The sequence below is a fragment of the Chanos chanos genome, chromosome 6, assembly GCF_902362185.1.
Source record: "Chanos chanos chromosome 6, fChaCha1.1, whole genome shotgun sequence".
Lineage (NCBI taxonomy): Eukaryota > Metazoa > Chordata > Actinopteri > Gonorynchiformes > Chanidae > Chanos > Chanos chanos.
The window spans coordinates 29,503,370-29,530,157 of NC_044500.1; the positions used below are offsets into that span (position 1 = coordinate 29,503,370).

A 26,788-nucleotide genomic window follows, 5' to 3' on the forward strand; every position below is an offset into this window, starting at 1 on the left:
GATGCCAGCATCCTCTTCTTATCAATGCCTATGAAAATTTATGTGAAATATGCATCCCGGGAATCTTACTTATTGGGAATAAAAGCAAAACACGACAAAAAGTACACTTCCACAAAAACTTTCAGTGTTATTATTTCGAAGAAGAGAGACAAAAATGTCTAATGCATAAAAAGCACAACGGTGATTTCATGGGAAGTCTGTTGTGTCTCTGAAGGATGACTAAAGGGTTGCCTGCAGTGGCTTTATGTGGTGGTAGCAGAATCTAAAAAGAATACTTTTCTGTTATATATATATTTTTTGAAACATATCACCGATATCCACTGTATTTTGGTCTAGCACTGAACAAAATGGATCCTCAAGGAAAGCCATATTCATGCTGTGTACTTGTATGTTCACGGAACATTTTCAGTATCATGCTGTATAATACAGTAAAAAATCAGATCTGCATTCTTTTAAGGGAGATCTATAGTGTCAAACTCATGCTGCTATTGAAAAGTGCAGAAAATGTTCCGTCTGTGAAAAAACTTCAAAGATACTTGTGTTTTAGGTTAGGTTATTCAGTGAACCCAAATACTATCAACTTGTTTTTAGTAAGTGTGTCGGGATTCTTCTCATAAATCATTTGTGCATTCCATGTAAATGACGTCATAGTGGAATTCGCTAGAGAAAAGGGTGTGTCCAGAAAAGCCATCCCTGTCGGGGTACCCATATGGCCTATGTTTTGGCCCATACTTAATGCCGAGCTTATAAAGTATGGTATTCCTGTAAATGTTTTTGTCAGATATTCTTTACTGTATCTTTAAACGTGTCGAACGAACAAAACCAAAATTAGAATCTTACAAGTTAACTTGTAAAAATGTCAGCACAGGAAGCATTTTATATTACAGATGTCAAAATCTGCAACTGACTTCTTTTTTTTTTTTTATACCTTCTTCAAATGAGCAAGCATAAAGCATCTTCATCATTATCTTTTGAAATTATTTTTAGTAATAAATTAGTTCAGTGGGAAACATATTCAGATCGAATATGATTTTTCTTCGATTAGCCACCAGTTATTTAGGTTTCAGTGGTAAGAAATTCATCGCACTGTCAGCTTACAGTGATGCATGCATGTCTATGCTTTTTCACTATTTTTCCATCAGTAGAGTCTAACAGCTAGACTACCGCTCTTTTTTTGCAGCACTCTGCGCAAGCAGGCAGTTCCTGGTGAACTCTGTGTGAACCTCAATGGTGGTAATAAATCATTTTTACTCTCCTCGTTGCAACGCTCAAACCGTTAGCTCTTCTTGTCAAACCATTACAATGTCTCTCTGCGTCTCGGTTAGTATCGGCGTTACCACAGACATTAACAGCGCGCAGACACAACAGTACCTGATAGAAAATATGGGGAAAAATCTAAACAAGAAAGAGATTACCTGCCCGACGACAGAACTCGTTTTTTTTCTCCAGTCTTTAAACTGTGTAACAATAACTGCACATTCCTGCGTTTTATTTGAGCCAGTGTTCACATGCGATATTTCCGGTGGATATAAAGTTTTAATCACAAAATTTTAAACTATGTGACAGCTGCGAAATAAGTAAATGAGTAAAATTTTAAAGGTGCACTTAACTTGACTTTAGCGAAATAAAAGCAAAAAAAAAAAAAAAAGATGTGAGCTAGCTCGAGACGAGCAGTGCTTAGATCTATGCATACAAATGGGCGCGTGTCTCAGCGAAGTCGAAGTAAGATTTATGACTCCTTTGCCTTCTGTTGCTGTAAACAAGGCAGAGTGAAAAAAAGATGGAGTCGACAAAGCGAGGAGGATCCTTACATGTACGTGGAGGACAGTTTTGTTCATCGCTTAGTTTGTGTTTTCTATCAAAAAGCCTTTATTAAAACATGGCAAGAACATTGTGATTTTATCATTCGTTTCATTGTTTATCAGGGGCTCAGACAATTTTCGGTCATCCATTTACGTTTTAATATCGACCTATGCAACGATCTTAATATTTTCTAATTTTCTTACCATCATGAGAACATATTTTGATAGCTGTATGAAATGTGGGCAACTCTTTCATTAGGTTTTCACCTGCTCTGTCGTTTCAAAAGGTTTTGTTTTAAAAGATATCTTTCTCAAGATGTTTTTTAAAACAGAGATATCTCTTTCTTCTGTTTTTTTCAGTGTATTTGGTAGGCTAACGGTTAATTTGTGAAATTTGTAAAACTGTATATATTGTTTTTATATTATTCTTCCCAATTAATGGTGTGCAAACATAGTAACCGCTTAAAATTATTCATCTGGCAGGCGATCCATACGACCAAGGCTGATTTTGAAAATCAGATTAAAAAAATTGCTGTCACTGTGAACTTCATATGAAACGTCACTACGACTGTTACTCAAAGAGCTAATTTCGAAATCATTTAGGCGTTCCTGTATATAGTGGCTCACATAACTGAAATTTTACACTTGATCCTTCCCTCCAAAAATATATATTATAACATAATACACATCCAAGTCAGTAGCGTCTGAATAGCTGAGGAAACTTGCGAGGGAAACTATCTTTATGGCGCTTAAAGTTTATAATGTAAAAGGTAAAGACTTTGATTTAGCTTTCAAATTAGGTACTAATCATGCGTAGGCTACATTAACAAAACTCCGCTCTACTAGGGAGTGTAGGACACATTTCTCTTTCCTTTTTTCGTTTAAAATGGTTCTAATTGCTTCTGGCAGGCGAAAAAATAAAGTTTTGGAATGGGTGAATTACGTTTTGCATGGGAATTGCAAAAATAGATCACACTCCAACACGTGTTCTTGTTGGCCTGTGCGTCCGCGAAGAACATCTGCTGCAGCCTGCAGTCTGAATAGCAGAGCTGATTTATAACACGTCCTCGTTGAGAATGCCCACTCTGCCTGTTCAATAGTCACCCGACCTCTGTTTCAACTTTGGGCTGCAGTGAGGACAATTGGCATTGATAACGAACACTCACGCAGCGGCACAGTGAGGCCCACTTCAGAGTACAAAACAATGAGGTGCTTAATTTTAGTTTGGAATCCAAAGTTTAACACAGTCATACATCTCCCCATTTTACACTGTGCAGTGTTGCTCTACGCATCTGTGTATTAGTGTCTGGATCTTAAATAGGCTGTAATCGAAAATTAGCCCTAAATCGTAATTTGTTGTGTGCCTTTCTCCTGAGGGCATGTCGAGAAAGCATTTCGGTTCTCTTTAGGACCTAACCATGTCTCGGAGATAGGAAGGGGAAAGGTGGAACGAGTTAAAAACACGTGCTTCAAACATGTCATAAATCAAGCAGATACGCTGGAATGTTGGGCTTGAATCCTCTGTTCCAATGGAGTGCAAGCTACCTGGTTTCAGCAGACTCCAAGAAACCGACATTTTCTTGCAGGAAGCCTATTTAAAGGACTAGATAAATATAAGTTTTACTCTGTCACAAATGTTGCAAATCTTTGGCCTTTCTGTGATGCGGCTGTTGTCTTACTAAATATATTACTTTGAACGTCCATAACGATTAAATCGTGCCTTTGATCTAATGAGAATTCACTGCAATCAGTCTTTCTTATCACAGTTCCATTCGGCGTATAAACAGTAATTTGGTTCATCCAACTTACTCTCCTGTGTTGATCCAAGCCGTTGCTAAATGTGTCTGTGCTCTTAAGAAATAGAAGGGACACAACAGGGGACTTTAAAAAATGATACGCTCAGGTTGGGTTGGAAATAAGACCGAATGTTTATTTTTCTTTTAGTCAGCTGAGAGATATAATAAATACTAAGAGATTCGGTTTGAAAATAGCTAATGGGTGCATCGGTGTTATGTCACGTATATAAGTAATGACTTTCAAGAGTGAAGAGCAGAAGAACTGTATTGATAGGTGCCCTCTTTGCAATATCAGTCATCAGAGAGCAAGGTTTAGCTTTCAAATTAAGCACTAATCGTGGGTAGACTACATCAAGAAATCTCCGCTCTACTAGGGAGAATAAGACACACTTCTAGTTCAAACTAGTATTCGCAGATTCGGATTGCTCCTTTAGACTTGTTTTACATTTGCTGTCCTGTTTAATTTAGCTTTCGAAGCGCAACACAAAAATTGGAAATACATAAATAAATAAATAAATAAATAAATAAATAAATAAATAAATAAGAGGGATATGTCCTAACCAGTTGAACTGGAAACTAAACTCATGCTTTTTCTGTATCCTGTAGTCCTACATATTCCCCCTATCTCAAGTAGGGTCGTGACCTTTCTGCTCACCAGACACCAACTCACAAGTAAACACTTCATTGCTTCTTTAAATATTTAGCACTGTGTAGCAAACGGGGCTAATCCACAGACTTCTCATTCACCTAATACGGTGAAAACAGGGACTCCGCATTACATGCTCAACAGATTCATACTGGAGGCGAAAAAGGTAACAACTAGCAAAAACATTTCTGTACCATCTTGACATGTTCTGCAGCGGCGTTTAAATAACTTATAACTATTTATTTTAATTCATTATTTTAAATACACGTTTAAAATATGACGTGATTAACAACGCAAATAGACAGTTGTGAAAACTCTTCCGGTCAATGTATAAATCAGCCTCACCCTGCCACTGAAACATAATTACACATCATTATGCCGATTATGGTCGTCTCGCGATATTACTGTCTTGGACATTTCAAAATGTTTTCAGAATCATTTTTTGCGAGAGCTGATGATTCTGAAAGCATTCTGAAATATTTTCTGAACCTCTTTTTGGTGTTTTCATCAGAAAATGCAGCGATGCTTATTATACGTTAGACTTCATGTGACAATCACACAGGGGTGGGCAGCCTACGTATTTATCACAGTCATTGATCGAGGGGCAAGTCATGTGGAACAGGCGAAGAGGTGTGGGTGTCAGTTTAAATCGCACCCATCCTCAGGGTTAATTCACTGATTTAAAGTGTCTCTTTACTACGCACCGTTGTGCCTTATGTTCTTTCGTTCCTGTAATCATCAGTGAAGATTAAGAGTAAGGTGAAATGCAGGCATTTCCGTTCCAACAAGATAAATCCGCGAGTGCTTTGCACCTAATGATGGGAAGATGATCTAGGGTGTGTATACCAATATGAATATGGGTTTCACCCATGTTTACATAAGTCGTGCTTATGACGCTGTTATTTAAGCCAGTTGGCTGAAGGAATCGGTCCATTCGTTTATCATGACCCAAACTGTAGAGCACCTTACAAGTCCCGAATACTGCTCTCAACTGGACTACCTGAAATCACACAACAGCATATTTAGATCCATCAGTACGCCTTTGAGTCATTACATTTCCTTCTTGAGGTCCATTATGAATGACGTCCATTAATTTGTATATTTTCTGTTGAAGTATTCTACTTAGTATCATAAGATAGTGATGAGTAAACATTATTATGGGTACATCCACTGTTTGTTAAAATACAATTACCAATACTGAGTTTTCGCCACAAGAGTTTTTTTGCTGTTTTGTTTTGTTTTGTTTTGTTTTGTTTTGTTTTGTTTTGTTTTGTTTTGTTTTGTTTTGTTTTGTTGGGGGGGGGGTGCTACTAATTCAGTTCTCTTAAAGAAATATCAGAGGACTAACTGGCTATATTAATTGACGTGGGTCCGGAGGTATACAAGACGTGTCCTTGTGCTGAACCCACTGGCCTCTTCAATATCTATGCACAGGGTTCTTAAGCGAAACCATTTCGCTTAAGAACGCAACGTATCACAGACAAAGGAAAAAAGATGCACCGGGAGACTGGTTTTGTGATGGGCTCTCAGATCCATGTAGCAGACAAAAGAAATTCAAAACGTCTTATACCGATTCTCCACCTCTCGAAGGCCATGGCCAAGTTAAGATACCCTAAGTATACCTTACAGTTTTAATTCGTCAAGACACAACTTCAACGCCTCAAACACAGAACAGACCGATTTCTACAAACATTACCCAGAGAACAGTACTTGTAGGATTAAATGGTGATAAGATGTTTAAAACGGTTTACACAGCGAATACGAGACGAAGTGTTTCTTCTGCAGATCTCTGAGACTAAAGTATGAAAGAAGATCTTTTTCCAGCAATGTCCCCACGAATACCCGTGTTTAGCCTTGCAGATAGTTCTAGCATCATAAACATATTGAACGACCACAATATTAAAGACTACCGAATCTTCCATCTTACAGTTGGTGTGAAAACAAATCTTTAGACGAAATCATTGTAATTATTTACCAAGGCTGTTTACATCGCCCACCTTTAACAAAGTTAAACAAAGCTCTGAATAAAACACGTATGTCCCAAATAAATTAAGTCCTGTATAAACTCCAGTCCGATCAATAAATGGACTCCATGCGACGATTAAAACTTTTTAACTTCTGAAAGCACCAACTGACACGGGTTGGCGTTTAGGTTCGTGAATAAATAGAAAACTGAAATCAGAATTTGTGGTGGAGTCTCACTCCAAGTATTTATTGAAAGTTGTGGTGAAATTGCACGTCAAAAAAGACAACCGATTATACTATTTTAACCGATTATAAACGAGAAGTGAACTGAAATGTCTTTAGACGTCTTTAAGTGTTTGTTGTGGTGATTTTTTTAACAAAGGGATTTGCCACTCCACCCCCGAAAAATACATATTTATCTTTCTTTTTGGAAATATTTTGAGAATTAAACTACTGTGATCTGACAGGAGTGCTCATCCGCTCTGTGGGGTGTCAAGGGGTTAAGATATCGTAGTTTGAAGGGGGAAACTGTATAAACTTTTCGTGAACCCCAAAAGTCCTATTCATGTGAGATGACTCGGAAAACGCTTTTGGCCTTGAATAGAATCCTTCATCTTAAAAAGAATAGAATTATTGTTAGAAAAGCTATCAATCAGTTTTCTAATGACATGTAACACTTTATGTTTTGAGCGCCTTCTCGTTTGTTTTTCTAACATCCTTGTGGATTATTGCTATTGCTAAACACATTACTAGCTACCTGGGAGTTATTGCGTACACTTAAGTAAATAAAAAACACAGAGTTTTAATCTACACTAATTGACATGGTTTTATTGACCACAACGATTATCACAAGAACACTAAACTTGATTTATTGCATTTGTTTCACAATAAACAGTTAAAACCACAGTCTAATTCACAAAGTCATTATCACAAACGTACGATCCTTATAAATCTCTATGAGTGGCCTTACAGGCTGTTCTAAAATGAAACTCACCAACACCAATGTTTTACACGTTTTGCTCACCACATGTGCAAACTGATGTGTTATCTTCTTTGAAATGAGATGAAAACTATCTACAATCTTGCTTAATAAATAAATAAATAAAACTTTAAGCCCCGGACTGACACATTGTCTGTCATGGTCTCTTTGTTCAAATGACCTCTCTCTCCAGTCACAAAAATTTTCTGAAAAATAAAATAGTTACTGTGTTGAATAAATAAACCCTGATAGCCGAAGTAATCCATAGGTATTCGCTGTAATCCATGCTATATAACATGCAAATTTATATAACCTTGGACTTCAAAGAAAACCTAGTTATGCGCACAAAATCACAACGAGAAACAAATCTTAATATACATATAAAAAGAATATATTTTCTATAAATATCCCTTCCTTCACACATGGTGAAATATTGTTTGTCTATAATCTTGTAATATCCTGGTCTCGGTCGACCCTAGACACCCGTGAATGTTCATCCGAGACCACCGCGGTATTGGAGCCAACTGTAGCCGCCACATTGCTGGCTGTGGTGACTGTATTGGCTCCTGAGCTTGCAGCTGAGGAGGTGGTGGAGGATCGAACTTTGGTGTTGGGTAGTCGGTGGTCTTTTTTCCACTTCATCCTGCGATTCTGAAACCAAATTTTGATCTGCCGCTCAGAGAGCACCAAAGAATGGGCGATCTCGATGCGTCTTCGCCGAGTAAGGTAGCGGTTATAGTGGAACTCCTTCTCCAATTCTAAAACCTGCTGCCGAGTGTAAGCAGTCCGGGACCGCTTGGGCTCTGCTCCATTGTAATTGGGGTTCACTGAAAAGGGGCAAATGATGCGCAAAAACAAAGTTTGTGTCAAATGGGGAAAATTTTAAAAAAGTGTAAATAAGAAATGTTGGGGGTTTGAAACTTGCTTTCATTTTTAAGGACATTCTCAGTTATTCCTATCGATTAGAAATCGATAGGAATAATTCAAAGGGACCTTGATGCGATCACACCATGGAGGAGCGCTTGAATATTGGGACAGTCGCTGAATTATTAATTCAGCATTACAAATCTTAGTTATTTTTGCCTCATCTTACTCGCTTCCCTCCTCCTCTCTCTCCTTCCTCCGACACATACATAACAGAGAAAGCCACATAGCAATACGGCTGTCCAGACTAGTGCCTCCGCTATAAAATTTATGGCGGGTGTAATTGCCAATGCTGAGTCGTAAATTCGCCTCATATGCGTCGTTTCAAAGGGCTTCTCTCTCACATCGTACGCAGCACTTGCTGGTTACGGCAGACAGACGATCAAGGTAAAGTAGGGGAAAGGGAAGTAGGAAAACGTGTGCGAAGGAGGGAGTGTGTGAGAGAGATAGGTGTAACGAGCTCAGGAAAAGTGATAACAATATCGCAAGCTGTGCCTACCGGTACTGACGTGAATTTTCTTCATCCAGGGATAGACCACGGGCTGCTTAGTCGCGGCTGTGCTGGTGGGCAGCTCTGGGGCAGCTTGAATGCAGGCGGGCGGCGCGTTCGGTGGGGTTGAGGGGGACGTGGGTAAAGGTGGTGGGGGCTCATGTGGAGCTGCCTGTGCCTTCCCCGCGAGCAGGTTTCCCGAGTGAGTGAGTCCATGCCCTCGTTGGGGCTCAGGCTCGGGAATGCTTGCACAATTATACTGGCGCTCCTGGTAGGTCACTCGCGGTGGATACAAGTCCTGGTGGTGATGCTGGTAGCTGGTGTCCCTCGTGCGGCTGTAATATTCAGGACTGTGTTCAGGGATATAGCTATTTTGTGAATATTCCTCGCAAGGAGGAAATTTCGGATCGATGTAGTTAGAGTCCATCAAATACGAGCTCATGATCATTAATTTCTGGAGTGGAAAATAATTTTTCTACCTTTGTCGTTTTTCTGGTCCATAAAGCCCTCCTACTAGCGAGCGACCCTGTAAAGTTACTTTTACCACGTGACCCGGCAGTCCAATGGCAGCCAGTGAGGTAGTTCCCGGATAAGGAACTAAATGTTTATTCCCATCTTTTCTATCCCTTTGTGTTACAATGCCGATGTGTTTTTCTAAAATTCCCGTACCTCGACCTGGTCGTTGTACACCACGGCGAATGAAGTCGAAGGTCAGTGCGCCTTTGTGTGCATGGCGGTTGCAGATTGGCGTTACCGCTAGGCATGGGCAGTAGTACAATCAGACTGTTTTAGGTCCGAAAAAATGTGCATGAGTGAAAGACAAAGTGTAAAACAACTGCACCAGGGGCTGAGCGGTCAACTCCGTTGGCTAAACGGCACTGGAACAGTGGTATAAATAATCTAATTGAAAAACTGTCGTAGCAATGCCTCAAGATTAGATTTATGATATGATTTGGAGATGTCTCATGCAGAGTTAGAGTCTTAAGTCAACGTGAGAACTGTAACAGGGCGCTCGAGGAAGACCTTTTTTTTCTGTAAACCGTTATTTGCAAAATTAAATAGTAAAAACACAGACACACATAAATCCTAGATCATGATCTGCAGCGAAATACAATTAAGCTACTATAAGCAAGAAAAGTAATACGTAAGGTTACTTTTTCATAACACAGATAATAATAATAGCCCAATAATAATAATAATAATAATAATAATAATAATAATAATAATAATAATTGTTGGTGGTGGTGGTGGCGGTGGTCGTTGTTGTTGTTGCTGCTACTGCTGTTATTATTAGTAATCAATCATTATAATTTAGAGCAATGCTTTAGCAGCAATGTACTTTTTTAAATCTACTTCTGTTTTTTTTCCTATGTTGACTGTAATGTAGGCTATTTAAGTGAAGTGACAAATCTGTTCCAGTTCTTAGAAGGTGTGCCTTGATGACACTGCATGTGATTTGGTTACTGTTAGTGTAGTGGGCCTCAGACTGTGCTCCTTTGTAATCTACAGTTGGTGAGATACTGACGGACTTAGTCTGTCCACTTCCTAAATAATGATCATGGCTTTGTCAGTTTTTACGGCATAAAAATAAAAACGACACATAACGTTAGCATGCCTTATTTATTGTCATCGCACACGACCGGTGACGTGGAAGGCCTCCAGTATGTTGTCTGCTTTTTATTGGGCAGTAAAAAGCTGTAAATCAATCCCAATGATCCTAGCGCGTTCACATACTTTACGATTTCCTCGATCATTCTTCCGTCACACACTGTCTCTGCCCTCCGCTTCCTTTTCCTATACATCTCCCTGAGCACTAAAATATTTGCCTTAACTTCTTGGCATGGCTTGGTATGACTGTGGTATTGGAATCGCCCATGTATTCCCGTAGAGACGAATTTGCGGTTGTTAATTGATTACACAAATTCGGTTCTACAGGGTGCATATAGACGACTTGAAATATAAACGCTGTAAATACTGCATGCTTTCTAAAATCTCTCGCTCCTGTCGACTACTGCTTTCTCTCTCTCTCTCTCTCTCTCTCTCTCTCTCTCTCTCTCTCTCACACACACACACACACACACACAAATGCATGCCACTACATGACGATAGTTACTCGCATAAATTCTTTCATTGTTGGGCTTTTCCTTTTCACAGTTGTTCTACTGGAATCCATCATAAATCAGTTAGCTCGAAATACCTCAGATACAAGATAATTATTAGCGTTGAAAGTTTCCGGCTTACCCAGTGATCTAACTTGGTGACCCTTCACCCCTATCTCAGGGCCCCGGGAAGTTATGAGAATGGGCTGTAATGTAGGCCCCACAGATGTGCATAGAGAATCAGTGTGTGTACAGGGTGCGCAATGGCTGAATTTCTCTAACATGTACAGAGGAAGTCGAAAACGCCAATACAAGGTCTTTGTGTCATTTAGTGGGCTTTGCATGTTTGCAGGTTAACATCCTCGACATTTAAGCGAGCGTGCCGAAAGCAAATTATTTATCAGTCTTTAAAGTCTTCATCAATCGTCCGCGATGTGTTCTCTCGAATGACTTCAATAATTATATTACTTAGTTCTCATTCGTCCCGAAATGATAGAAAAGGATATTGGTGCCTTGCACAAATTTGGCCAAGATGTAACCTTGTGGGTGCCCCAGCAAATTATAAATATTCAATATACTGAAACGGAAGATACAAAGCGTCCACATGACAGATGATGAAAAATATCTCTCTATTGTCCCAGAGGGTGCATATTGTCTTGCATTAGCATGCTGACCGTTCAGTAACCCATGGAGCATAAGTAGCCTAAATTGAAAATAAAGCTGTGACACCCAAATCGCCACATATAAAAATAATGCTTTCGAATCAGAAGAGTAATCTAAAACAAACACATTAATCAGTAACTCATGGCAAACACACAGTTTGCAAAGGCCTGCACCGCAAAACAAGAAAATAAAAAGCGATTTAATTGTTAGGCAATTTGTTAAATAAGAATGGATCTTACAACTGCCTCTTAATGCAGGTTGTGTTTATTTTTATTTTGAGATATAAACACAATAATGTGCGCTCTCGCTCTCTCTCTCTCTCTCGCTCTCTCTCTCTCTCTCTCTCTCTCTCTCTCACGCTGCAGGCACATTTTAATATTCGTTAGACAGCGTGACCGGCGTTTCACCTCGTACGTTTGACTTGTTCCAATAGTTCACTGCCATGAAGTTATTGATGAGGTATCGCCAATGAAATTTGTCTCCACAAAATGCCATTTAGATCCCTCGTCAATAACTAGTTTTAAAGTAAGAGGATCAAATGGACCCATTTGGCAAAGTATTCCGAAGTTTAATTTGAGTTTTAAAATATTTGCGTCAAGAAGGCTTTGGATATTATTTTCTGTATGTTTTAACAAGTAACACAGAGGCATTTAGGCTACTTCCTTACTGCTCCCAGCGTGCGCAGCCACTTTCTGCTCCATTCTCTCCCGCACTTCTGGGTAAAAAGGAATGGGGCTAGTTCTAACTCTAGCACTCTAACATTTAGACTTTAGGCGAAATCAGGAGATTACGCCTAATTATTCACATGCTCGTGTGTACTTTGACTTTGATTCAACGAGCTCTTTTTGGTTATTTTGGGTAGCTGTAGAAAAGGAATCCACGATGGTATGACATATTTGTTAAAGAATACGCATTCTTTTAAAAATATATATTTATTTGTCGTCGAGAAAAATCTGTCTTTTACCTGCGTTTCCATTAAAATCAGCTGGTTATGAAACCTTGCATTCTGTATTTGAATTCCGGATAATCGCTTAACCTGTCATTTCATTCAAAGTCATGAACTGACGTATTGTGAATATGTAGTATTGTTTAATTTGTTAGCTGTGTTTCTAGTTCTTGAAACTCATTTACTGAAAATCAGAAATAAAAAAGAAATTACAGAAAATATCATCCCCTTTTCCGCAATGCTTTCAGTTGTTTATGCCTTTAAATGTTTATATCGACACAACAGTGTAACACATTTTGACAAAAATCTGACAATATTTGAAATATATTTAATGTAGTAACACACTTGTACAGATGAAATCACAGTTCGTAGTACACACACACATGCGCGCGTGTTTGTATCTATGTGTGTGTGTGAGCGCGCGCGCGCGTGAGTGTATGCGTGTGCGTGTCTGTGTGAGAGAGCGGGAGAGGGAGAGAGAGAGAGAGAGAGAGAGAGAGGGCTTTTCTTTCTGTCGGATGTGTCCCTTTAACCTGCTATTGATGCAAGCAGTTCTAATGACAGTTCGGGCTGTGTCTCGCGTTTGCAGCAAGTTGACGTCTTCGAGCCCCATTTAAGAATCAATTCCTAACTTGAAGAATGAGAACGCGGATTATCTGATTTTATGCATACTCTTGAGATCATGAGTGGGTCATTAAACTTCTATTCATTTAAAAAGGCATGATGTAAAAATTGATGCTCTGACTTCGCAGGGAGAATACGCATGTTAAATCAGCCCACATTTGCTCATATATTGAAGACAACTAAAACACTGAAATATAAAAGCTGTGTTCTTCTACATCATGACCATTGTAGCTTAATAATTCACCATGTTACCACCAATGACTGTGAATTCTCCCTCTCATTTCTATCCACATTGCCATGGAGATTGCCAATAATCGATAAGCTTTCCTTTTATTTCCAAATAATGAATCAAAATGTTTCATGTTTTATTCCGTATGTACAAAGCCCCCATCATGTCAGCTATGCTAGTCACTGACGACTACCGTTATACTGACGTCATACTACTCGTGGTAAATCATAACGTTTTATGATGAGCCGAACTCACAGGTTCCACTCCACATTTTCACAGTATCGATAGTCATTACCATAACTAATGCTACCATGGAACGCTGCATCACGATTAGCGGGTTTCCTTGCAGTTGTCATTAAAATTTATTGGATATTCACTCTGCTGGCTGTTTTGATATAGTCTGTGGCTGATTATCCTAAAAGAGGCCCTCGAAAATCTCCTTCCCTTCAGTACAAGGTTTTCTCAATAGGCCTTCCTGATACAGATTTTGATCAAACACAGTAATTGTAATTGTACAGTAAAAGTAACACTATTGATTCTCTAATGACCAAACCATGATAGGTATGTCAGTTTCACAAGAAATACAAAATATATTTTGAATACATGCATATTATTGTGTATTTGTCTGCTGTTTAGTGTGTCTCTTTGTAATATGGCTGAATTGTCATTTAAAAACACTGATGCCAGCATCTTGAATGACCTGCAATTTCAACACAGGCTTCTTACCTGCAATAGAATTGTATTTCTTCCTGTGAAAAGGTGCACTGCTGAAACTACCATTAAAACAGAGGCCAAAACAAAATGTATGTTCTGATATTGGCTGAGTCTGTGGTAAACTGCAGATAGCATGTAAGACAGTAGACTTGGGATATCAGAATTCTCAGCCCTGTCCATAGAGAGTGGCCGAATCCTCCAAATTTTTCTATAATTTCATAAGCAACGTTTCAGCTAATAACAAGGAGTCTTATGCTGTCAACACAGATAACTAAAGTAAGCAGCAAATTTGTATTTTAAAAATTAAAATCAAATAAACACCTAAAATACCTTTAAGCTTTTCAACACCAGCCAGTAATCTCTGGTGCATTTGTTCATTTATGGAAAAACACTATGGGCTGTGCATATCTGGGTTGCTGGGCCTGTTCACATTATCATTCTATCTTCCTCTTCCTCTCTCCTCCTTTTCCTCCTTCTCCTTTCCTCATTGTAATAGAATTTGTGGTGCCAATCCAGCACAAAAACACATTTAAAATTTCCTTTGACTTTCAATTATCCCATCTCAAACAAGTCACGGTTACAGTCCAAAACACATAAGCATCACCAGGAAGGAGCAGTTCACTTGATTGTCATCATAACAGCAGAGAACTGAAATTGGGTCATTTGGTTAACAGCACGTCTCCCAACTCACGAAAAGAACACACTGCACCATCCTGCTGGGACATCTTAAGTTAAAACCAGACACTGGAAAATAAGGGTGCCGTGCAATCTGTTCTTCTTTTCTGTGTATTTGTGTAATTAATTGAATCTCCTCAAATTGCTAAGCTCACATTTATAAGGGAATTTTAATGTCTGTAACACTGCTGTTACATTGTCAAAAAGACCCTGGGACCTATTATTATCTACTGTGTAGAGCATCAGGAAGAACTGCCAAAAGATATGTATCATAACACTCTGATTAGCAACAGTATGATTGCAGTAAGTTAAGTATGGTAAAATTTACACTGTGTTCCCTCTGAGTATGTAAAAGAATAGCTGTAAGTTACATTTTCAACCGCAACCTGTGGAATATAAACAGGCCATACTAAATAATGATGGGAAGAAGAAATGCCCATTGATGTGAGGTGAAAGTATAGTTATGAATGAAGGAAGTTTTATAGGAGTCTGTATGAAATTCTGTCATTTTTCCTCTTTTTATTTGTCAAAACTACTTGCTACTACTGATGAAATGGAGGTTGTTGCATATGTAAAATTACTACATTCTTCTTCAGAATAACCTTGAATTTTTTCAAGGGCCCAGTTACAATAAAGTTATAAAAGAATCATTCAAATTTATTTTGACCATGAAGATACAAACACACACATAGGAACAAAGGAATTACAAGCTTGAAGGAAGTTACTTGACATAATTATTCAGACGACTTGCGACAAACAGCACAACATCCCAACAAAACAAACTATTTAGGTGAAACACACAAAAGGAATGCTTACATAGTGAGAGCCTAATTGAAGCCCATTAGCGCTAAGACCAGCAATGCATTTCTCAAAGAAACATTAAATTACGGTATTAATTAGGCCCTCTTGGGTGACAGAGGGCAGGTGTCTATTTCATTACAGGCTCGAGAAACAAGATTATTAACTTACTGCACCGTCTGGGAGCCATTTGCCGAAGTCGAACGAGGAGACCAAGGAGCATTGGGAACGAGATAATCCCCACTAAACGCTCGTAGTCTACTGTCCACCCAGATAAGGGCAGCCAACAGCTGCGATCACAACAGTTAACGTTATGTATGATGTAAATATATTGAGGGGTTTGTCAGCTCTGCCTAGCCATAAAACTTACTTTAATGGCGTCACGTGTTCCACGCGAGCCATTCACAGTTAGTTCCTCAGGCCCTTTACCATAAGCCTAGAAAAGTTTAAATGTAAAGCAACACACACACACACACACACACGCACACACGCACACGCACACACACACGCACACACTCAAAATGTGCAATTTGAAAACAGTGACCTCACACATCCTAGTTGACCGTTGGGCTTCTTGAATCAGATAAACTCTGAATGTCACTCAATGAGAGTACACGGAGGACCTCCTCATAGCCTTACTGACTACGCAGAGCTGGTGAGTAATAATAATGTTTGTCTTAGAAGTCTTGGAGAGAACTGACCAAGACGTCTTTGAAAAATAGTTCTTTCAGTATGACAAGGAAACGTTTGATACAAAGTTTGTTGAAATTCAATGTCTGACAATAAGGCTCACACTTTTTTGAGGAGGGAGTGGTGGGGGAGGGTGTCATTCAACATTGTCACCTGCCTGGTTTAATACTTCTGTGCAGTCTTGCAATGGGTTTGGTTGCGCTGAAACGTTAATTTCCTAATCTAAAAACTTGTTACGTCGAAAACAGTGCCAGTGTGCGGTATTTATGAGCAGAGTGAATAGTTTTCGAGGGGGACTGTGGACTAAAGGAGTTTCTCAGTTTACAGTAATGTTTATTGTCTGTTATGCCGAATCGCTGAGTAGGCCCTGTTAATGGTATGACAGAATGCAATATGCACTGGAGTGTATTATAGGCTAGTGTACAATGTGGCACACACAGACCGAGTTTCTTGGCCTCAAAACGCACAACTTAAACTCTAGATATCATTATTTGCCTATTTTTTGGGGCCCTTACGTGCGTATGTCGCAATATAATCGAATCCCTGGATATTTAAAACCAAATAGTTTAGAAGTAAATCATTTTCATATTTCATAGATGTCTTATGTTTATTTTAACATTACGACTTTGGGCACAATTATTTTACAGTATTGCGACTTATAAATTGGACTCCTTCAATATTTCGTGTTGACAGCTCATCAGTAGCTGGAAAATTAATGCATTTTTGTAGAGGAACGAGCTGGACACATCAAAGGCTGTCACAGAGGAGGCATACTCTCTGTTTCGTTAGACAGGAAACAATTGTCGCCGTTTGAGAGGTGCTAGGCAAAGCTATAAAGTTTTATTACCCGTCAGGGCCATAAAGTTTTACAGGCATCCGTCCATACTGTAAATAATTGCAGAGGAAGCAGGGACCGATAGTGTATCGGCATCAAAGTTAAACTCAGATTGAGAGCTGTTTAGGACCAAAACAGTTTGTGTTTCGGCTAATAATCAAAGGGCAACTACATCAGCTGCGCAGGCACATCTGCGAGTGATGAAGATCAAGTGACACATACTTATCTAAGTTTTTCTTTTATTTTGGAATATACATATCAATAAGTTTCAGCCCTCACTGTCTACTTACTGACCTACAGACTACACTACAAAGCATAATTATACTATGGAGACCGTAATTGGAAGAAAAAGATGAGTTGAGAGACATCTTTTTACAACTTTTTATAAGCATGCAACTGTCGAGACCGCGATACTCAGTTGCCTTGCCACTTTGTTTGGTACGACCAGAAATTGCCCTGAGGAAGTAACCTACAAAGAGCCAACCTCATGTTAATACTCAGAGCTAAGATTGCCAGAGATAAAAGTCAGTGAGATTCACCTGGTAGACTACAATGTGTACCGAGAATAATGTCTTCAGGTGAAGTTTGGGAAAAATTGCCATTATTTTCATTGATTGGTGTTCGTGAAGCAGTAATTGTACTTAATTAATTTAACTGGTCGCTGAACAGCAGGAAACGTTACATACTATGGCTTTAAGAATTTTCTGACTTTCGTTGTAGCCTACTGTACGCACTTCTTATAAACTGTATATTTACAACGAAGGGTATATATCCATATGATTGACTTACTTTAACGCCTCTAAACTAAGGAAGGGTATGACGCAGGCCATTCGGGGTTAATAAGAGGCGCCAGAAGCGAAATGTATGCGAGAGAGTTTAATAGCTATACATAGAACAACAGGTCTATTTCGTAACAACAATGAACTCACATTCAGACACAGATTGTGAACGTAAAAGAAACGTCTCATCTCTTCACTTTCCACCATCAATTAAATTATTATAATTGCTTTTTTTGTTTGTTTATTTGGGACAGGCCTGACCATTTTCGAGCACCAGTGCGTCTTAATGAGCTGCTTTTAAGTTTAAGAGTTTATTTGTCATATGCAGGTTGACACAGGGTCAACGGTACAATGAAATGTGTGAGAAGAGAGAAACAGGTCAACTCAGCAATAAGAGCACAAGGAGTAGAAGAGCAAAACAGGGGATTAAGAGTAGGGGAATAAGGAGTATACTGAGAAAGAAAATTACTTACGGTAAAGTTTGGTGTGAGGCTTTTGAAATGTACTCACAAAGATGACATCCGAGAAGTTTAATTAAGATAACTGGTCTCCACCAAAGGAGGAAGTTCTCTTTGCCCAGTCTAGGACAGTGGTAAATCATTATGTCATATGTGGCAAAGTAACGACATGCCAAACAAGACAAGGGGATGTCATATATGCATTTCTGCGTGATGTGATCATTAAAATTTAACATCTGCTAAAATCCAAGCACAGCCTAGCTCAACGTACTGAGCGTGCTTACGGTCAAGTATATTTCATTAAAATATTATGTACACATTAAAAAAGAGGTTTTAGAGAGCTTAGCTCTAAACACTAGGGTGGCTACTATGTTAAACCCACTGACGTAAACATGTTCACATTTCCTTCTAAGTTTACATTAACAACACATTTCATTTTAAGCCTACAGAAATGGCGTAATGTTGTGTCAGCGCTCATTTTCGATCGTAGGTCCCTCCAAATGAACAAAAAAGAAAAGAAATGGACCCAATACACCCGCGTGTTCTCATACCTACTAAAATTCACGTATTGCATGACGCGTTTCATTCGATTACAACACTTTGAAGTAGGCCTAAGATTCGTAATAAGGGGGTTTGTTGCAATTTAACAGGAAATATACTGGAAACAGATATCGTCAGGACTGGGACCACAATGCATCAATTAGTGGGCATTGATGCATTTTCTTGGGACTTCGTTGGAGCATATGGTTAGGCCCATTGTTATTGATGTCAAATTACAGCAGGGAGAACACCACCAGGAAGACATGAGTTGTTAAATATTTAAATAGTTCGTAAAGGTGACCCTTTTCATGCCCCAGTTCTAAACTGCAGCTGCACTACTTTGCATAAAAATTCAGATTCATACACTGGAACATAACCTCACAAACTTAAATAAAATAACGGCAATCTTATTGATCCCATTATCATTGTTTCACACATTATACCATAACATCGCATTTACACATAAGATCACAGTTTGATAATAGGCTATGAGTAGAACATAATGAATCCTGTCCTATGAAATGTGTTGTGATTCTTAAAGAAAATTGTAATTTAGAATGGCTCTTTAACTTTGAGTTTGGAGTCCTTCTTCCACTTCATACGTCGATTCTGGAACCAGATTTTGATCTGCCGCTCGTTCAGACACAGGGTATGGGCGATCTCGATGCGCCTTCGACGCGTGAGATAGCGGTTGAAATGGAACTCTTTCTCCAATTCCAGTGTTTGGTAGCGGGTGTAACTCGTCCTTGAGCGTTTTCCGTCCGATTCTGGAGTGGTATCAAAATGAGATGAAAAAATCCTTAACTAACATTCACAACTTCCGAGTCCAGCTGCAACAGTAACTGATTGTTTTGTGATATTCGTGGCATGGGTCATCAATCCCAACTAAGGACATGGCATGTCCACTAGAACGTGGGACACTACCTGGTTGATGGTCTCCCTATCTGTGCAAATCCTAATTTCTCTGTTATCTGTCGGTTATTAGTCTAATAGTCAGAAATGTATAGCACTCACACAAGCATTACATTTGATGTGTACTCAACAGTAACTGCTCACACATTACGCTGCAAATCACGATAACCTAATAATAACTTAAATGAACATGTAAATCAGTGAATAAACACAGCATTTAATACAAGGAAGAACAGACTGGTGCGTAGAAAAAATAGAGGACTTTAACAGGCGAGTAGTTCTTCGAAGTTGATGATGATAATAATAATAATAATAATAATAATAATTATTATTATTATTATAAAACAAATTATTTCATTTTAAGACTGCTATTTCATTTTAAGAAATATGACAGTTGTGTGGCACTTTCGACTACCTAAAGTTTTCTGACTAAAGTCATTTTATGCGAGATTTCTTGATTTCTAGTTCTTGATTTTCTGCTTTGCGAGAGCATGTGTAGGCTATCTGAAAATTTCTCCAATTCCTCCACTTTTTTACACGACTAACATTATGTTATGGGACTAGCTGAGTTTGTGGAGTAGATACATTGTTAAAGTTTGGCGAGGACTTGTGTTTCCCTTATCCAATTACGCTGTCATAAATTTGGACGCAGTTCGCCTCTTCGGCGTAAGCGGACAGTTTTACGAGCAATTGATGCCTTTGTCATAAAATTTACGACTGCTAGTTTTATTATTTCCGAATACGGCCTGTAAAACTCAAGGAAAAACAATGAACGGACTCAAGGGGATGGGGGAAAGGGACGAATAACACATGAAGGACTAACAGTGAGGAAGCGACACCTCAACAAAAATAAAAGACAGGGAAAAGGCACTGCAATCTTTACCGTGGCTCATGTGTAGTTTTGTCATCCAAGGGTATATCTGCGGCTGTTGGTCACTACTTTGTGTCTGACTCGGATGACTGGCATGTCCCACTGGCTGAACGGGTTGCGAAGTTCCAACTTTGGTCTCCTCGACGCTTTTCGTTTTCCCCCTGGGCATTTCTCTGGACTCCACGGCTCCCTCGCTATTGTTACCGCACAGTCCGTGGTTTAGAGTGTTGCGACCGCTGGAATTTAGACGATCTCTTGAGGAGCCCACAGCAACTGATGCCTCCGCTTGTGGCATATGATCGTTCGGACTACCCCGAGGACCCGAGTTCATCGCCCCCGCACGCAGCGAGCTAGATGAGGATGGGCATGCGAAAGAACTTCGCTGGTGATGGTCGAGCCCGCCGTAGCAGTAACCTGAAGGGACGTGGAGCTCGGGCACGGTGCCGTAACCATGGTTGGGCAAAGCAAAAGCGGACGCTTCATGACTTGTTTGCTTGAACAAGGAGTTGGCTACGTAAGAGCTCATTTCAAGAGGAAAACGCAGCGATTAAAAAATGAAGCATTTATACCAAGTTAAATTATTGCATTAAAGTTTGACCATTGCACGATAATTCTCATATAGGAGCGTCGATAACGGTTATAACGTTTTGTTATTATTATTACCTTTGATTTGTGGCTCTTTTTGATGTTCATGGGGGTTTTATCCTAAAAACGACCAGGATTTATAGGTGGGGGATGTTTTTTTCTTTTTTCTTTTTCTATTGCCCAAATATGGGTGGTTTAAGACGAATCACGTGCTTGTATCGGCCAGTCATAAATTTGGCTAGATCGTACCAGGACGTTATTGATGGAAGAGGGCGAATCGTCTGATAAGTTGGTAACGGGGACACTAGAGGGGCACGGGCAGGGAAGGGCTGGACAGAAGGCCGAGAGCGTCATCTGCTGCTTGAGAAGAAAAAAGCAACAGATTATGGACCGATTCCTTCTCAGTGTTTTCAAGTAACGTCTGTGATTTGCCTGGCAACAATAAAAACGGCACATATGCATATAACCTATAACCACACAGACAGTTAATTTAGATAACTGTAGTCTGCTTTCGGTCGAAAATCAGACAAGTTTTAGTGGCACTGACTGTCCAGACCTCTCAAAAGATGGGAGCCCTCAAGCACTGAGAAACGGCCTCAGTGAAGTTAAATTAAAGCTAATTCCAGGGGTTTCAGTCTGTTGTTGCTGACAAGTTAGGCGTAGGTTTGTACATAATATTTGTGTATGTAAATAGTCAATAAAAAGTCAAAAGAGCAGAATTATTGGGCTGTGTTGCGTATTGTTTTATTGTTTTAATGTCTAATTAGACCAAACTTCTTTTCGTTTTTATTCGCTTGTTGCTTGAGTAGGTAACTTAGACTGCCTGTTTTTGGCTATTGGACAGTCGTTTCACTTAGACTGTGATCTTAAAAGAAGCCACGGCTTTCAGTCATCATTGACAATCGCCTGTATGACCTTTGTATAATTTAAAATTTTATACGAGCGATTGTTTTTCGTCTGCGAGGCCTTCGCGAGTATTTATCTTCCGGCGTTAAGCGGTAGCAGTAGTAGTGGCATTACTATTACTACTACTACTACTGCTACTACTACTACTACTGCTGCTACTACTACTACTACTACTACTACTACTAAACGACTTCCATTTTTCACAGAGATAAACTGAAATTTAAACTCGTTTGACTGATTCATTTTGGTGTTTGTCAGTATGATTAAGTCATTTGATTATCCCACAATACTCTAACCTAACACTACCAAAATGTCGTGAGAAAGACCTCAGCACCAAGAAACCCGCTCTGTACTTCTCCACGAGACAATTTTGAAATAGATTTGTCTCCTGAAATACGGATTCGGGGCCGTATATACAATGCGTTGCTTTTCTACCCACTCTGTCGGCCGTTAACTTTCAGCAAAATGTAAATATAATTGTAAATTTGTACATCTATTTATGAGTTTTCTTTTTGGATTTGAATTTCCTTTGTTTCAGGATACTGGGATTACCTTAAAGTATCTTTAATTGCCAGTGAGGCCCACTATGGCGGTTGCAGTAAGTTGTTTGAAAGTAAAAAAAAAAAAAAAAAAGCCAAAAGAAAAAAAAAACAGCTCCAGGATCTTTCCATTATGCAAAAACGCGTCCATTTTTTGAAGTTATTGAGTGGCATATTTTAAATTTATATTTCATAATATTTTTAACCTGTACTGTATTCTCTGAATTGCTTTCCTTTGTTGTGCGCATACAGGGCCTCATAACTCCGGAAAACCGCAAATGAAATGATACTTAAAATTCAAACAATTTTCTTAATATTTTCTGTATCATTAGAAGCTACATATTGGTAGGTCTGATCTTTTTAAACGCCTTCTTTTGATCACAATACATTTTAAAAAGCTAATCTATGAGAAAAGTTAAATGTTTTTGTTGTCGCTGGAGGAAGCTTGGTCAGTGTTCTTTTCGTCAAAGACCTTGTAGCTTGTATTGCGATAGAAACTGTTACAGGCAAACTTCAGATAACGTGGATTTGGAACTGTGCAACAGGGAAAAAGTGAAAACTTTCATAACATTTTTATTGAATAATACGTAACGTGAAGGTCATATACAATATTGTTTTCAGGTAGGTAGCATCACGTAACATTGTTTTAAGCCACATCTCGAACTACGATAACAAGACTGATTTTTTAACATTTGTATTTATTTATTTATCATGATACAGTTCTAAACTTAAATAACGCACATACTACAGTGAAAGCTGCTGGATGCAAACAGTGGCTCTCATAGAAATAAGGCATGTAATAAGTGATGTATTTACAGTTATGCTCACAAGACGGATAGCATGGATCGTTTTGTGAGCATTATTTACAGTATATAGGATTGGCTCACACAAGCTAACGAACAGAAAACAGTTACAGATATGCTGAGGTGATTCTGTAGCGTGTGGATTTTCTAATTACGCACTTTGTCTGAACGTTCGTACAAACTGTCCCTCTCTCAAATTGTAATACTTCGAAACTAAATCGTCAAGCTGTATTTCGTTGTCTTCATATACTCAAGTGTTTCGTTGGTTCAAGAATGGGAATACATGTGGGAATGTCAAGTCTGGAATGAACCTTGTTTGCCATTAGTGTTCATTTTTGGAACAGCCGTTGGTGAAGTTAAAAGTAAAACACGTGTTTGCGTTCACATTGTATTCAAAACGCAATGCGTGTCTCTGGTTATACATGTTGCTTAAGTCTGTGAATTGTGCCAAACAAACGGAATTTGATAGGTAGATACGTTATCCTGACATCGCAGAATGGTGCATTTAAGCCTTAAATAGGCTTTACATGTCGGTTTTCACTCTTTCTTTTCTTCAGTCGATTCCTCTGCGTCCCCTTTCACTGCTTCCTGACTAGCTCCTGCCGAACCGTTCTCGGTGAGGGTGGAAGTGAGATTGCTCTCTTTTTTCCATTTCATCCGGCGGTTTTGAAACCAAATTTTGATCTGTCGTTCGGTGAGGCAAAGTGCGTTGGCGATTTCTATACGTCTGCGTCTTGTCAAGTACCGATTGAAATGAAATTCCTTCTCGAGTTCGAGTGTTTGGTATCGGGAGTAGATCTGGCGACCTCTCCGTCTGTCTGACCCGTAGCCAACTCCTGAAAATGAAAATACATTTGGTAAAGGACAGGGATATTATACGCAACAACTGCGGAGTACTTTCGCTTACTTTCACATTTAAATCGCGCCGTTCGTAAGATAAAGAAACAAATTACCCAAAACAGACGATTCATTTATAATATTCGATTATATTTTAGAGTATGAGACTTGCATGATTATATGTATTATCGCAAGCAACGCCTCCGCCACCGCCACACAAAAATAAACAATAGACAAAAAATGAACCCACAAAAGTTTCAAGTCATTGTTTTCGACTAAAATGGGGGTGGTTTGTGGCGGTGCGCATTGAGCGGCCAAAAGGGATTTCCTCTAAAGATTAAAGGCCTTTATTGCTGGGCGACAGGGTGCTGCACTAATACTTTATGGGGTGATAAAAAGTAGCTTCCCTAGTCGTAAAAAACCCGGCTGGTTCCGCTCTAATTTATCTCTTCGAGTTGTTACACTCACCACTGTGAGAGTTCATCCGCTGCATCCACGGATAAATCTGAATGCTGCCCTTCGGTTCCTGGGTCGCACTCCTGCCCTGCTCCGAAGTATAGTCCTGCGCCAACGATCCCTGTGCACTCTGTCCGAGGCTGCTTTGTCTACAGCTGGGAAGCACATCCTTGTCCTGGTAGAATACATTAGATCCGTATTCATACGGTCCACGACCCGAGCTGAACATAACGTTGTCTTGTGTCGAGTAGAACGGTGAAGAGTATATCCGGTTCTGGGCCACCGCGGCACCGTAGGACGAAAAGTGGCGTACCGGGTCATAGGTTGTCGAATTGAGGGCCACATTGGGTAGAACCTCCTGACCACCGGTTAAATGGCATGGGAGCGACGGGTTCGTGAAATAGGAATTCATGCCTTTCCTCTATACCTTGCTCCCACTCTTTCTCTCCCTCCCTCCCTTACTCGTTCACTCTCTTACTCGTGTTGTGTTCTTTCTTCTTTTCTTTCAACTGATCTCTCTTTTTTCAGTCACTCTATCTTTTAATGGAAGCGCGCTGTATGAATTCTATATAATTAATTTCAGGACGCTAAGAAAGACACTATGCACACAGCAGAGTGTTGTTTCCTAAGCCTCGCTCTAAGATGGACATGATGACAGTGTCAGCTGACCACATTCCCTCCAATAAAATGCAGGGAGTAGAGGGAAAGTAAAAAAAAAAAAAATGAAGTAGATTTTTTATTCTTTCCCTGAAGTAGTGATGTATACACACCCCGTGGAAGAAAACACACACACACACACACACACACACACACACACACACACCATACACACACACACACACACACACACACTCGGGATGTGGGGGTGGCTAGGAGAGAAGCATCTCTCGACCTAACCTGATCTCAGTATACAAGAGTTGATTTGTTACAATGGTTTCTTTACTTACCATTTTACTCCCATTTGAAAGACGAGATGGACCCATAACTTTAAGACCTAATTAACATGTGCAAAAACGTGCACTACAACGACGAATATCACCAGGATTTACTAATCGGAGTACAGCTTTTATCATTTTTTTTTTACAGTGACATTGTCCTTTAACACAGAATTATGTCCTCTTCCACTCGCTATAGACAGGAAACTGCATTAGTGGTCGACCATAGGGTTCAGTAATCGAATTACCCAGCCACTGAATAAGTTTTGCAATACTGCCTCTTTAAATCGATAAACGTATTTGTTTCTTCTGACAGTTGTGGTAGATGAGTTCTAATTTAAATGCGTGATTACCATAGGTCCCTAAATAAAATTTATAAGCGACAATATGCAATAGTGTATAAATATCTAATTTGAAATTGGACAGTTATCTTACTTTGTCACAGTATATCATGAACACTTGAAGCATGCACAAACACGCAAGTACACTTCTGACATTCCCTTCAAATAGAGGAAATATACAGCCCACAGATTCCCTATAACATACATTACAAATGCCTTTAAAATGCTATACAGCTTGCATGTTGTCTATTAAATGCTTAGGCTACACGACGCTGTGATATTATCCGATAAACTGGTTTAGAATTCTCCCCCGTTCACTTGTAAACTGAGAAATATGCAACACGATTCATGCATTTCATGTTGCTAATAATCCTTTTTCAAAGACTGCATTGCACATCAGTACACAGTATAAAACTCTATTAAACTACTGCCGCATACCCTTATAGTATTTAGGACGAACGTTTTTCCCTTCTAGAGAGGGAATTCCTTGGACAAAAAAAAAAAAGAGAAAAAAGGCGCGGGGAGGAGGGGGGGGGGGCATGGCAGTTTTACTGCGAAAGAATGTCTTAACGCCTGTGTAAGCCACAGAAGTCATAAAACTAGACAAATGACAGCTTCCAGCCAACCGCTCGAAACAAAACCTTTGTATATACCGAAGACCTACAGAAATTTCAAAGTGAAAGTGTAGTTTCCATTTTTATACGCTTCCATATTTGTGTATTACATTGCACGTGAGGTGAAAATGAACTGTCTAGTTATATACATCCTATATTACACACATTATTTACGTTATTGCCCTGGAAGCCGAAAAGGTGATCTAGCATTGGTGATATTCACTAACCGAATTGGTGACACAGTGTTGAGCGCAGTAATGTCATGAAGTTGCAGTGTGTGATCCACGAAATGAACATAACTTCAGTTTTAACAGTTCCGGTAATCCTACTTCTGTTA

General features: G+C 39.3%; 3 protein-coding genes across 3 annotated transcripts; all 3 read right to left on the reverse strand.

The window, feature by feature from the left end:
* Positions 1-7,629: 7,629 nt before the first annotated feature.
* On the reverse strand, positions 7,630-9,056 carry LOC115813727 (homeobox protein Hox-C4a-like). Its single transcript, XM_030776310.1, has 2 exons — positions 8,612-9,056; positions 7,630-8,015 (listed from the first exon to the last, which is right to left on the reverse strand). Exons 1-2 carry the CDS (start codon positions 9,048-9,050, stop codon positions 7,630-7,632), a joined length of 825 nt encoding a protein of 274 aa, XP_030632170.1. The 5' UTR covers positions 9,051-9,056.
* A 10,148-nt stretch (positions 9,057-19,204) lies between these two features.
* Positions 19,205-20,961, reverse strand: LOC115815291 (homeobox protein Hox-C5a-like). Its single transcript, XM_030778248.1, has 2 exons — positions 20,448-20,961; positions 19,205-19,419 (listed from the first exon to the last, which is right to left on the reverse strand). Exons 1-2 carry the CDS (start codon positions 20,959-20,961, stop codon positions 19,205-19,207), a joined length of 729 nt encoding a protein of 242 aa, XP_030634108.1.
* Positions 20,962-23,805: 2,844 nt separating this feature from the next.
* On the reverse strand, positions 23,806-24,973 carry hoxc6b (homeobox C6b). The gene is made up of 2 exons (XM_030776399.1): positions 24,574-24,973; positions 23,806-24,104 (listed from the first exon to the last, which is right to left on the reverse strand). The coding sequence occupies exons 1-2, from the start codon at positions 24,971-24,973 to the stop codon at positions 23,806-23,808; spliced, it is 699 nt and encodes a 232-aa protein (XP_030632259.1).
* Between the last annotated feature and the right edge of the window lie 1,815 nt (positions 24,974-26,788).